Source organism: Littorina saxatilis, linkage group LG16 (genome assembly GCF_037325665.1).
Source record: "Littorina saxatilis isolate snail1 linkage group LG16, US_GU_Lsax_2.0, whole genome shotgun sequence".
Lineage (NCBI taxonomy): Eukaryota > Metazoa > Mollusca > Gastropoda > Littorinimorpha > Littorinidae > Littorina > Littorina saxatilis.
In genome coordinates, this window is record NC_090260.1 from 11542052 (window position 1) to 11554221 (window position 12170).

At 42.3% G+C, this 12170-nt stretch overlaps 1 protein-coding gene and 1 long non-coding RNA gene across 2 annotated transcripts in view; both read left to right on the forward strand.

The window, feature by feature from the left end:
* The first annotated feature begins 1112 nt into the window (after positions 1 to 1112).
* On the forward strand, positions 1113 to 7703 carry LOC138951574 (uncharacterized). Its single transcript, XR_011451179.1, has 4 exons — positions 1113 to 1160; positions 4108 to 4236; positions 5486 to 5653; positions 7233 to 7703. It is a non-coding gene; the product is annotated as an uncharacterized lncRNA (long non-coding RNA).
* Positions 7704 to 11464: 3761 nt separating this feature from the next.
* Positions 11465 to 12170, forward strand: part of LOC138950403 (uncharacterized) — a 35886-nt gene continuing 35180 nt past the window's right edge. Inside the window, exon 1 of the mRNA XM_070322144.1 lies at positions 11465 to 11623. Within this exon, the coding sequence (XP_070178245.1) occupies positions 11548 to 11623 (76 nt within the window). The 5' untranslated portion in view covers positions 11465 to 11547. The remainder of the gene's footprint in view (positions 11624 to 12170) is intronic.

Below are 12170 nucleotides of genomic sequence, written 5' to 3' on the forward strand. Positions count from 1 at the left end.
CCAGTTGGACTTTGTTCCAAAAGGCGAGACAGTAACTGGTGAATTATGTTCCATACTTCTGAGATAACTAAGAGAGCATACAGAGGCTAAGCATTCTTCTTTATTTGGTGTTTAACGTCGTTTTCAACCATTCAAGGTTATATCGCGACGGGAAAAGGGGGGAGATGGGATATGGGAAAGGGGGAAGATGGGATAGAGCCACGTGTTAAGTGTTTCTTGTTCACAAAAGCACTAATCAAAAAATTGCTCCAGGGGCTTGCAACGTAGTACAATATATGACCTTACTGGGAGAATGCAAGTTTCCAGTACAAAGGACTTAACATTTCTTACACACTGCTTGACTAAAATCTTTACAAACATTGACTATATTCTATACAAGAACCACTTAACAAGGGTAAAAGGAGAAACAGAATCCGTTAGTCGCCTCTTACGACATGCGGGGTGCAGAGAAAAAAGGATGTGGAAAAGAAGACTTTTGGTAAGTGAAATAAAGGTGATGGATCCAGTCAGGTAGAAATAAGACAACAAGAAAAGAATTGGAAAACTGCAGGGAATAGTAGGGAGCACCTAGGAACGCTCCGCAAAGGGGTGGGGTCCGTCAAGATACCGTCTCTGCCTTCAAGTCCTTGGTTTCCATGGAAACAAATCATGAATGCGGCTGAACCTTCGTCAACCATCTTCCATAATTCGAAAGATTTAGCACCCTCGAACTATCATATGTTTGTAAACATGAAGACGTATCTCAGGGGAGTGCACTGCGAAACAGACAATGACGTCATGACTGTCGTCAAGGTCTTCCAACTGTGGCGAGACAAAAGCTTCTGCAGCAACGGCATCAACGCTCTGAGGCACTGATTATGAATGAAAACTCGTGAACATGATGACAAGTGTATTATATTGCACCCGAACACAAATCTATCATAGACGATCGCCCAAAACGAAAATTAATTGAAAGTGGAGAAATACGTACTTCACAGGTAGAGACCCTTGCTATGAATGTCACATAACTAACACATTATCTGTAGAATATTGAGTGTGTGTGTGTGTGTGTGTGTGTGTGTGTGTGTGTGTGTGTGTGTGTGTGTGTGTGTGTGTGTGTGTGTGTGGCAGAGCTCAGGACACCAGGGGCTGTGACACGTGTAGGTGTCGCTCCCGTACAGGTAGGTTAAGTATGTGTGTGTGTGTGTGTGTGTGTGTGTGTGTGTGTGGGTGCGTGTGTGTGTGTATATGTGTGTGTGTGGGGGTGCGCGTGTGTGTGTATGTGTGTGTGTGTGTGGGGGGGTGCGTGCGTGTGTGTGTGTGTGTGTGTGTGTGTGTGTGTGTGTGTGGGTGCGTGTGTGTGTGTGAGTGTGAATAGAATAGAATAGAATAGAATAGAATAGAATAGAATAATCTTTATTGCCATGAAACACACAGTTTATAAGGCACATAATTAATTAACAAAGAAACTGTAGTAAAAGAAAACATCACCGTTTTTTGAAACATTCGTAAACAAACTGTGCTAGCTGGGTTTGTAGTTTGGGTATTTGTAATATTTGGCTGGGAAGAGTGTATTGGCCTGAATAGGCTATGCTTGATATGAATTTTTCTCTAATGGAAGTATATTTTGTGCATTTATCCAACAAATGTATTTCATCCTCTATCACATTACATTTTTTGCATAATCTGTCATTTACTGGTGTATTTAAATGTCGACCCTTTTCAATTTCTAAATCGTGTGCACTTATTCTTAACTTTGTTAATGCTTTTCTGTGATCTAAATTTTTTACCTCATTGATATAAGATTGCAATTCGTATTTCCTCGAGTCTGTTACTTTTGCGTAGAATTTTAATTTTGAACTTCCTTCAGACTTTTTATTAATCCAGAATTTTATGAATTTGCATTCTAATTTCTCTTGTATGGCTTTTTGTAACTTTTTAGAATTAAATGTAGATTGATTTTGCCAGACATGATTAAATCCTAATTTATCTACTGCTTGTTTTATGAAATGTGACCATGAACTTTCCCGTGACGGATCTAATAGTGATAAATATGCTTGATATATGTAGGAGTCTTTTTTAGTCTCTAGTATATGAGCCCAATATTTTATGCATTGTGATAATATTCTCAATCCTATTGGAAACCGTCCTAGTTCTGCTAGCACTGGAATTTTCATACTTTTCTTATGCGTACCAAGAATGAATCTGCAAAATCTTATATGTGCACTTTCATGAGGGCATTCCTTGGAGATGCAACATTGAAAAAAGGCATCAATGTCGTCAAATATATGTGTATTTTTTATAATGTATGGAAACCATACTTCTGCGCCGTAACAAATAATTGGGGACACTAACAAGTCAAATAAATTTAAAATTGTTTTTGTTTGAACAAGACTATTTCTGAACGCTTTTCGAAGAGAGTAAGCTGCTTTGTTTCCTTGTTTGCTAAGATGCTCCTGGGCAATATTTAAATTTCCATTTTGGTTGAACACTATACCCAAATATTTATACTGGTCTGTTCTTTTGATAATACAATCTCCACATTTAAATATTGTATTTATTTTGGGAAGACTACGACAAAATATTACAATGTTCGTTTTTTCAGTATTTATTTTTAATCCCCATTGTTGACAGTATATATTTAAGTAATCTAATTTTTGTTGCAGACCTAACTTTGATTTGGATAGCATTACTAAATCATCTGCATACATTAAACATGATATTTTTGTTTTTGAGTTTATATCAATGTATGGTGAATCAAAATCAGGTATATTTGTAGTGAAGTCGTTTATGAAAATGTTGAACAGTATAGGACTTAATGTATTTCCTTGATGAACACCTTTTCTGACATGTATACTCATTGGACACTCTTGATTGTATTCAGTTCTAATGAATGAATTTGTATACATATCTTTTATTATATTGAAACAGTATCCTCTTATCCCTAGTGTATATAGTTTAAGTAGAAGTGCTTCGTGCCATACATTATCAAAGGCTTTCTGAAAGTCTACAAAACATGCATACATTCTTCCATTTTTTAATTTTAAGAGATCGTCTACAATTTTTTTTAATACGAAAATTTGGTCCGTAGTTCGATATCCTTTTCGGAAGCCTGCCTGTTCTTTCCTAATTATGTTATCATCTTCTAAGAATTTTGAAATCCTTGAATTCATTACTTTGCAGAATAATTTACTAAGATTACTGCTCAAAGTAATACCTCTATAATTGCTTGGGTTAAGAGGGTCTCCCTTCTTATAGATTGGTATGCTTATACTTGATTTCCAATTTTTGGGATAATGTCCAGTAATTAATATTAAATTAAATAACTTTGTTAAAATATGTACAGTTCGATCTAAGCTTGCTTTAATAATCTCATTTGATAGTTTATCTGGTCCTGGTGCTTTTTTGTTTTTCAATGACTTACTTTCAATTTTAATTTTTTTTCCTGTAATTGGGTTATCTAATGTGGGTATATTATATTGATGAGTACTCTGTTTTAGTTCCTCTGACACTTCCTTACTTCTTTGTTCTGAAATATCTGGTTTAGTTCCGATTAAATTTGCTAAGTGATTTAGCCATTTGGTTGGATTTATATTACATTTATTATTATTTCTGTCATTATCACCCATTGATTTTAGGTCTTTTAATGTTTTCCAAAGTTTATTTGGATCATTATTGAATTTTTGTGTTTCTGTTTGTGTGTTTGTGTGTGTGTGCAATCCTCGTGTCAGTGTTGTTGTAGTGTGTGTGGGTGCGTGTGTGTGTGTGTGAGTGTGTGTGTGTGTGTGAGTGTTTGTGTGTATATGTGTGTTTGTGCGTGTGTGTGTGTGTGTGTGTGTGTGAGTGTGTATGTGGGGGAGGGTGAGTGTGTCGAGGGGGAGGGGGCAGGGTCAAGGACAACTGAAGCTGTGTCACCTCTAGGAGACGCACTCCATGTCAATTTAGGTCGGACTTGTGTAACCGAGACAATGTGTCGGCGTTTTCTGGGCCGACGGGTTTTGGCCAACCTATGGTTGCACTAGTCTTGGTAACACAAACACGCGGTGCATTAAGTTTCATTCTGCGACTTCCACAGATTGACTCAATGTATTGATCACGCTTTATGCGTCTTGTTTCTGCTCCTTTCAGAGCCTTCGGTCCAAGCACCTGTAGGCAGACAGTTGCCGTGTCCGACTTCACGGTGTAAGAACTTCTGCTTCTTCGGCAGAGCTCAGGACACCAGGGGCTGTGACACGTGTAGGTGTCGCTCCCGTACAGGTAGGTTAGGTATGTGTGTGTGTGTGTGTGTGTGGGTGTGTGTGTGGGTGCGTGTGTGTGTGGGTATGTGTGTGTGTGTGTGTGGGTGTGGGGGGGTGCGTGCGTGTGTGTGTGTGTGTGTGTGTGTGGATGTGGGTGGGTGCGTGTGTGTGGATGTGGGTGCGTGTGTGAGTGTGTGTGTGTGGGTGCGTGTATGTGTGTGTGGGGGGGTGCGTGCGTGTGTGTGTGGGTGTGTGTGTGTGTGGGTGCGTGTGTGCGTGTATGTGTGTGTGCGTGTGTGTGTGTGTGTGCGTGTGTGTGTGTGTACCCATGTTTCCACAGGTTTGGTTGCCTAAATCACCATAAGGCAACCATCCACACGTGGATGGCAACCTAAACTCTGGATGGCAACCTAATTGTGTGGATGCTCGCTTCATTTAACACCGTTAAATTGACTTTTTTGACGGAAAGAATGTCATAACAATGTTCAAAAAGACATTCTTTCCGTCCTCTATAGGCGACGAAATAGGTCAAATTTTGTGCATTTTTTAGTGCCAAATTTTTCGATGCCGGAGCGAGTACTGCACCCAGTGCTGTTGTAGTGCAAGTGCACTAGAAAGGCACTACACCCAGTGCCGCCTCTTAGGTAACCATCCACACTTTAGGTATGTGTGTGTGTGTGTGTGTGTGTGTGTGTGTGTGAGTGTGGCAGGGCTCAGGACAGCAGGGGCTGTGACACGTGTAGGTGTCGCACCCGTGAATTCCACCCGTCCAACGTGAATTCTGTATCAGTCTTCGAATGGACTTAGAGAGAGAGAGAGAGAGAGAGAGAGAGAGAGAGAGAGAGAGAGAGAGAGAGAGAGAGAGAGAGAGAGAGAGAGAGAGAGAGAGAGAGAGAGAGAGAGAGAGAGAGAGAGAGAGAGAGAGAGAGAGAGAAAGAGAGAGAATGTCCGATGCTCGCGTGCCATGCATAGTATCAGGGAATCAAAACGATTATTTTCGTGAACAAAATGAAATCATCCGTTACTTTTTTGTCCACAAACGTTGACTCTGTTAATCTTTCTGTTCGCATCTATTTTTAAAAAGAAATATTCATTGTTCAAAGAATAATCATATGAAAACTATGGTGTTTAGTCATACTGCATTTCTTGTTTAATTAAAGGCGGAATAATCCCTACGTATTCATTTCATAATCAACACGCTCGGTCAGAATGGTCTAACAATCTCAGCGTCAGAAAATACGAGCAGTCCATTCTGATTTGGGTCGCAGATACAGACGGTAGGGCCGGGTTCAGCCAGTTGAGGAATATCCAGGGACCGAGTCAGGTGCAGTGTCCCCAGTTGAGATGTTCCAACTTCTGTCGGTCCGGGTTCTGGGCTGTGGACAGCCAGGGCTGCCCTACCTGTAACTGTCAGCAGTCCTCCTTCTTCTTCCGTGGTGAGTGTGACTGTAGACAACCAGGGTTGCCCTACCTGTAACTGTCAGCAGTCCTCCTCCTTCTTCTTCCGTGGTGAGTGTGACTGTAGACAACCAGGGTTGCCCTACCTGTAACTGTCAGCAGTCCTCCTTCTTCTTCTTCCGTGGTGAGTGTGACTGTAGACAACCAGGGTTGCCCTACCTGTAACTGTCAGCAGTCCTCCTCCTTCTTCTTCCGTGGTGAGTGTGACTGTAGACAACCAGGGTTGCCCTACCTGTAACTGTCAGCAGTCCTCCTTCTTCTTCCGTGGTGAGTGTGACTGTAGACAGCCAGGGCTGTCCTACCTGTAACTGTTAGCAGTCCTCCTCCTTCTTCCGTGGTGAGTGTGACTGTAGACAACAAGGGTTGCCCTACCTGTAACTGTCAGCAGTCCTTCTTCTTCTTCCGTGGTGAGTGTGACTGTAGACAACCAGGGCTGTCCTACCTGTAACTGTCAGCAGTCCTCCTTCTTCTTCTTACGTGGTGAGTGTGACTGTAGACAACCAGGGCTGCCCTACCTGTAACTGTCAGCAGTCCTCCTTCTTCTTCCGTGGTGAGTGTGACTGTAGACAGCCAGGGCTGTCCTACCTGTAACTGTCAGCAGTCCTCCTTCTTCTTCTTCTGTGGTGAGTGTGACTGTAGACAACCAGGGCTGTCCTACCTGTAACTGTCAGCAGTCCTCCTTTTTCTTCTTCTGTGGTGAGTGTGACTGTAGACAACCAGGGCTGTCCTACCTGTAACTGTCAGCAGTCCTTCTTCTTCTTCCGTGGTGAGTGTGACTGTAGACAACCAGGGCTGTCCTACCTGTAACTGTCAGCAGTCCTCCTTCTTCTTCCGTGGTGAGTGTGACTGTAGACAACCAGGGTTGCCCTACCTGTAACTGTCAGCAGTCCTCCTTCTTCTTCCGTGGTGAGTGTGACTGTAGACAACCAGGGTTGCCCTACCTGTAACTGTCAGCAGTCCTCCTTCTTCTTCCGTGGTGAGTGTGACTGTAGACAACCAGGGTTGTCCTACCTGTAACTGTCAGCAGTCCTCCTTCTTCTTCCGTGGTGAGTGTGACTGTAGACAACCAAGGTTGTCCTACCTGTAACTGTCAGCAGTCCTCCCCCTTCTTCCGTGGTGAGTGTGACTGTAGACAACCAGGGTTGCCCTACCTGTAACTGTCAGCAGTCTTCCTTCTTCTTCCGTGGTGAGTGTAACTGTAGACAACCAGGGTTGTCCTACCTGTAACTGTCAGAAGTCCTCCCCCTTCTTCCGTGGTGAGTGTGACTGTAGACAACCAGGGTTGCCCTACCTGTAACTGTCAGCAGTCCTCCCCCTTCTTCTTCCGTGGTGAGTGTGACTGTAGACAACCAGGGCTGCCCTACCTGTAACTGTCAGCAGTCCTCCTTCTTCTTCCGTGGTGAGTGTGACTGTAGACAACCAGGGTTGCCCTACCTGTAACTGCCAGCATTCCCCCCCTTCTTCTTCCGTGGTGAGTGTGACTGTCCAGAGACTGACCTTTCAGATAGAAAGACAGAAACGAAAAACTGAATCCTTGAATCCTTCTTTTCATTCCAGGGTAGAGAAGCGCACGTCATGACACGGACAGGGACAGCACCGGGCAACAAACTGCCAACAGACCTTTGGCCGAATCTGGGTTAACAAAGACACGTCCTAGTCCACATCTTTCCAAAAAAAAATGTCAGTGCTTGAGCACTGGGATTTCTTTCCTGAAAAAAATATTGCAAGTGACGCCTGACACACAGAAAATCCAACTCTGTGCACAAAAAGCAGGCAGTTGAGTGTTGGTATGAGTGCAAGCAGCAGAACGCCCTCATCCCATGTAACAGGCTGCACAGCGTAACGGTGATGAACATGACGGATGAAGCGAGAACGACGGTACATTATATGCCTGTAAGGCTGTACACAAATCTGCTGTCAGGAGGTTGTTTATTTACGGAGTTAGTGTGAATCGTCACGGGGATGTTATGTGCCATGTGATTGGAGTGTGGGAATCGCAAATGAAAAATAAATTGTATTGAAGTACCAAAGTTAACGTTAACGTTGTCTTTTGTGTGCGGAATGAGAATGATAAAAGAACACACACACACACACATACACACACATACGTACGCGCACACACACACGCACACACGCACACGCACACTCACATACACACACACACACATCCATGTACACACGCACATACACATACGTACCCACACACACACACACACACACTCACACACACACACACACACACACACCCATGCACACACACACACAACACACACATACGCACCCACGCACGCTCGCACACACACACACACACATACATACCCACACATACGTGTCTGAGGTGGGGATATCTGGACATTTGCCGCAATGAAAAAATCACCAAAAAATACGTGTTATATCTGGACATCCGCCACCTAAAAGTGAGCGATAGCCGGACATATGACCGGAAAGCTGTAAATACTATCAACTTTATCAAAATAGCGTTACATATGCGTGGTAGTACAAAACAGCTACCAGTAATCCCAAAGTATTTTGTTTTTGACAGGGACAAACCAAGGGGAACTTTAACGCCTCTGCGTATTTTTTCGAGACAAATGTCTCCGCAGCTGATAGTTGGTGGACTTTATTGGATGTCGTTATTCAAATGCAAACCGTCAGAAACAGAAAGCTTAGAAAGGAATGACGTTGTATTGTTTTCCTGCTTTGCCTGGCTCAGGTCGGGAAATTCAGGACCGAAATCTTTTTCTCCTTCTTGTCGTTCGCTGTTAGATCGTCAGTCCGAACTGCAGGGCGAGGGACCGAAATGACCCAAGGTACAACTCATTCCTTTTGATGAGTTTCAACTTTCTTAAAAGTGTTCGCAGCTGTTGGTAGACTTTATTGGATGTCGTTATTCAAATGCAAACCGTCAGAGACAGAGAGCTTAGAAAGGAATTACAAAATTGGTAGACTTTATTGGATGTCGTTATTCAAATGCAATCCGTCAGAGACAGAGAGCTTAGAAAGGATTTACGTAATTGGTAGACTTGATTGGATGTCGTTATTCAAATTCAAACCGCCACAGACAGAAAGCTTAGCATTTTTTTGTTGTTGCGCATGAAAAGACTTCAGGCCAGATTTTTGCTACAAAACCGGGGAGGTAGGGTAGAGGAAGGATGTTCTGTTCTGTTGTTTACTCGTATGTTTGATAATTTTCGCTTTTTAAGGAGTATAACGGTGCACGTCCACAATATAGCGTAACGGGCAAACCAGGGATGGTCGGCCATCTTTGCCAGTCGAGGAAATCACCCACACACAATCTTCGATGCAGATGATGCTTTGATGGGATGTATTATTCATTGGTTGAGGGGAGTAATAACCTGTGTGTGTAGTTGATTGTTTGGGAGCCTTATGGTGGTTTATGTTCTTCGTCGTTGATGCGTGTACTCGGCACAACTGCAAATAATGTGTGAATTTCTCTAAAATGTAAAAACATTTGGACGGGATAATTGAACATTAAGGAAGCTTACAGAATCTCTTTTTCACAAAACACCCACACAAAAAAGCAACAACAACAAATGAAAACAATGCAATCTGGGGAGGGGGGCATTACCATGTTTCCTATCTCTTAGTTTCCAGACAGTTCTATTTCATGACATCATTTTAATGTTTACATAAAACCTAAGGCGGGGCTCTGGTGGCCACAATTTTTCAAGCCATTTATTTTTCGCATATAAAACATCTATCACAAAAAATAATTGATTCATCACAAAATATTTATTAAAAAAACCAAATTATTAATCACAAAATGTAATACTTTTCTCCACAAAAAATGATGTTTCATCACAAAAAATACTATATTCTCACAACATTTATATTACAAAAGAAAAACTTTTCATCACAAAAATTAATAATTTGAGCACAACAAATAATAATAAGTATAATCAGTCCAAATATCGGCATGTCTGACCCTCTGACTATTACAGCAACATAGATGAGGTTCCCAGATTTGATGGCGTCTGCATTGGTAATCAGACGTCCAAACAGCGAGTGTTCTCTCCGGCATGGTTGCAATGGTTGTAGCAACAGCTGAGCTTAACCAATGGCCTGACAGGAGAGTGAATGTGGTAGTGGGGGAGAGGGATGAGTGTTTTAGCTGTATCAACTGTTGAGTGAGCATTTCACTCAACCGATGGCCTGACATGAGAGTGAATGTGGTGGTGGGGGAGGGGGAGGAGTGTTTTAGTTGTAGCAACAGCTGAGCTTAACCAATGGCCTGACAGGAGACGCTACACGCTGAGCTGGCGATGCACGTGATTCGCTGATGGAAAAAACCAATGTGCAGGGAGATGTAGCTGTATAAATATCTCGGCCCACAGCGACCACATCATCTCTCTTCTTGGAGCCCGGCCTTTTATTTGGTAAGTGTTCCGTTGCTTAGTATTTAATTGCTCTATATCAGTCTAACATAATCATGTCGACATTAGTTTTGGAAGTTTAATTAATTCAGGATTATTTGTGTCTTTCTTTCTCAATGTTTACGTGTTGTAATGAACTAAACATAGTGAGAGAAAAAAAAGCAAAACAAAGTGAGTAATAGGATGGTTAAAATATTGAAGATTTTCTTCTTTAAGCACACCCCAAGTAACGTGCCCACCATTCTCATTGTCGAGTCAGTGTCTGTTTCAGTGCATAGGCTTTACCAGGACATGTCAAAAAACCTTAACTGGAAAAAAGAACAATTCGATTCTACATTGTAATACTTTACCTGATACATTAAACGGAAGAGGAAAGATGTTGTCATGTCATCCACGCATATGATGAAACATTGATTATCGGTGTTATGTCAAACACAAAGTGGATTTCTTCTTCTTCTTCTTCTTTTTCTTCTTCTTCTTCTTCGTTCATGGGCTTAGACTCCCACGTTCACTCGTGTTTTTAGCACGAGTGGATTTTTACGTGTATGACCGTTTTTACCCCGCCATTCAGGCAGCATACGCCGATTTCGGGGGAGGCATGCTGGGTATTTTCGTGTTTCTATAACCCACCGAACTCTGACATAGATTACAGGATCTTTTCCGTGCGCACTTGGTCTTGTGCTTGCGTGTACACACGAAGGGGGTTAAGTCACTAGCAGGTCTGCACATAAGTTGACCTGGGAGATCGGAAAAAATCTCCACTCTTAACCCACCAGGCGGCAGCGACCGGGATTCGAACTCACGACCTCCCGATTAGGAGGCCTACGTCTTACCACCAAGCCACTGCGCCCGTCATATCATTATTGATTTTTGTTAACCACAAACAAAACAAAAGAGCCCAGTATTTGTGTTATCAAAAGTAACATACATTCAAAACAGTGAAAAACACACTAATTACTCTTGTTAAACCAAAAATATTAAAGGACTTTTTAAGAAATATGTTCAAAGGCAAAAGATAGTCATTTTTCATGTTTGTGCCACAAGCTCAATGTTTAACACAATCTAGTATTGCTTTGCACACAGGGCTGCATGTGACTGTCAGTAATCTGCTCAAGAGAAAGACGTTTCGGTTTGCACGGGCGTGTTAGCGATTGTTTGGGCCAGTCAGCGTCCCTCATGCACCGAAGCAGATATGTCCAAATTCACTTGTGAAAATTGAAAAACGACCGGCAAATTGAAAAATAAAAAATAAATATATATATATAATATGCGTGACGTCACATGCGTTTGAATCGGACATTTAGGGTGAAAACGTCACTCCAATGTTTGACATTACAAACGTTATAGTAGCGTTACATTTACAGTGACATTTTCGAGTGAACACAAATGATAACAGTTGCTCTCCTAGTTAAGGTGATTTGGTGTAATGATTGCACTGCCACTTTGTTGTCAGATCTGATTTGCAGCAAACTTTGAAGATGCCGTTGTCATCAGCCTTGTTCCTACCTCTGGTGCTGTTCGTCAGTGTTGTCACCTTTGAGTTCTCACTGGCAGGTATGATTAACATGGGTTCTCGTTATACCTAACACTCAAGTTGACCCCCAGAAATGCAACCAATAAAAACAGATATCACTGTTGAACGACCTACTTCATATTTGGTGTACAATTACTTGAGATTATCCAGGATCAGTTCATATAGTGGACAATGGGTCTCCCCCATGGAGGATTGCCTTCGTGTCATTGGTCAATAGAGCGCACCACTTGCAAGCGTGAGTTAAACACGAAGGGATTCTTTGTTTTAAGTCAGTTTGAGTTCAACGAATTATCTTCATAGTTGGTGCGCATTAGCTTACGTTTTGGTATACTGGTCTAACAATAGCATACCGACTTTGATCTTCTCTGTAAAATGTGTTCTAAATAACCCCTCCGAACGTTTGCATGTTTGGGGATTGCCCTTTACCTGGCTGACATTGCTGTCTTCAAGTCACCGATGATATGGGGGTTATTTTGCCATCTCCGACCGACAGATATGTTAAAAGGAACAAGTCTTCAAGGGTTTAAATCGGGTGCGTTTTGCTACCGCTCAATTATTCAAACCTCG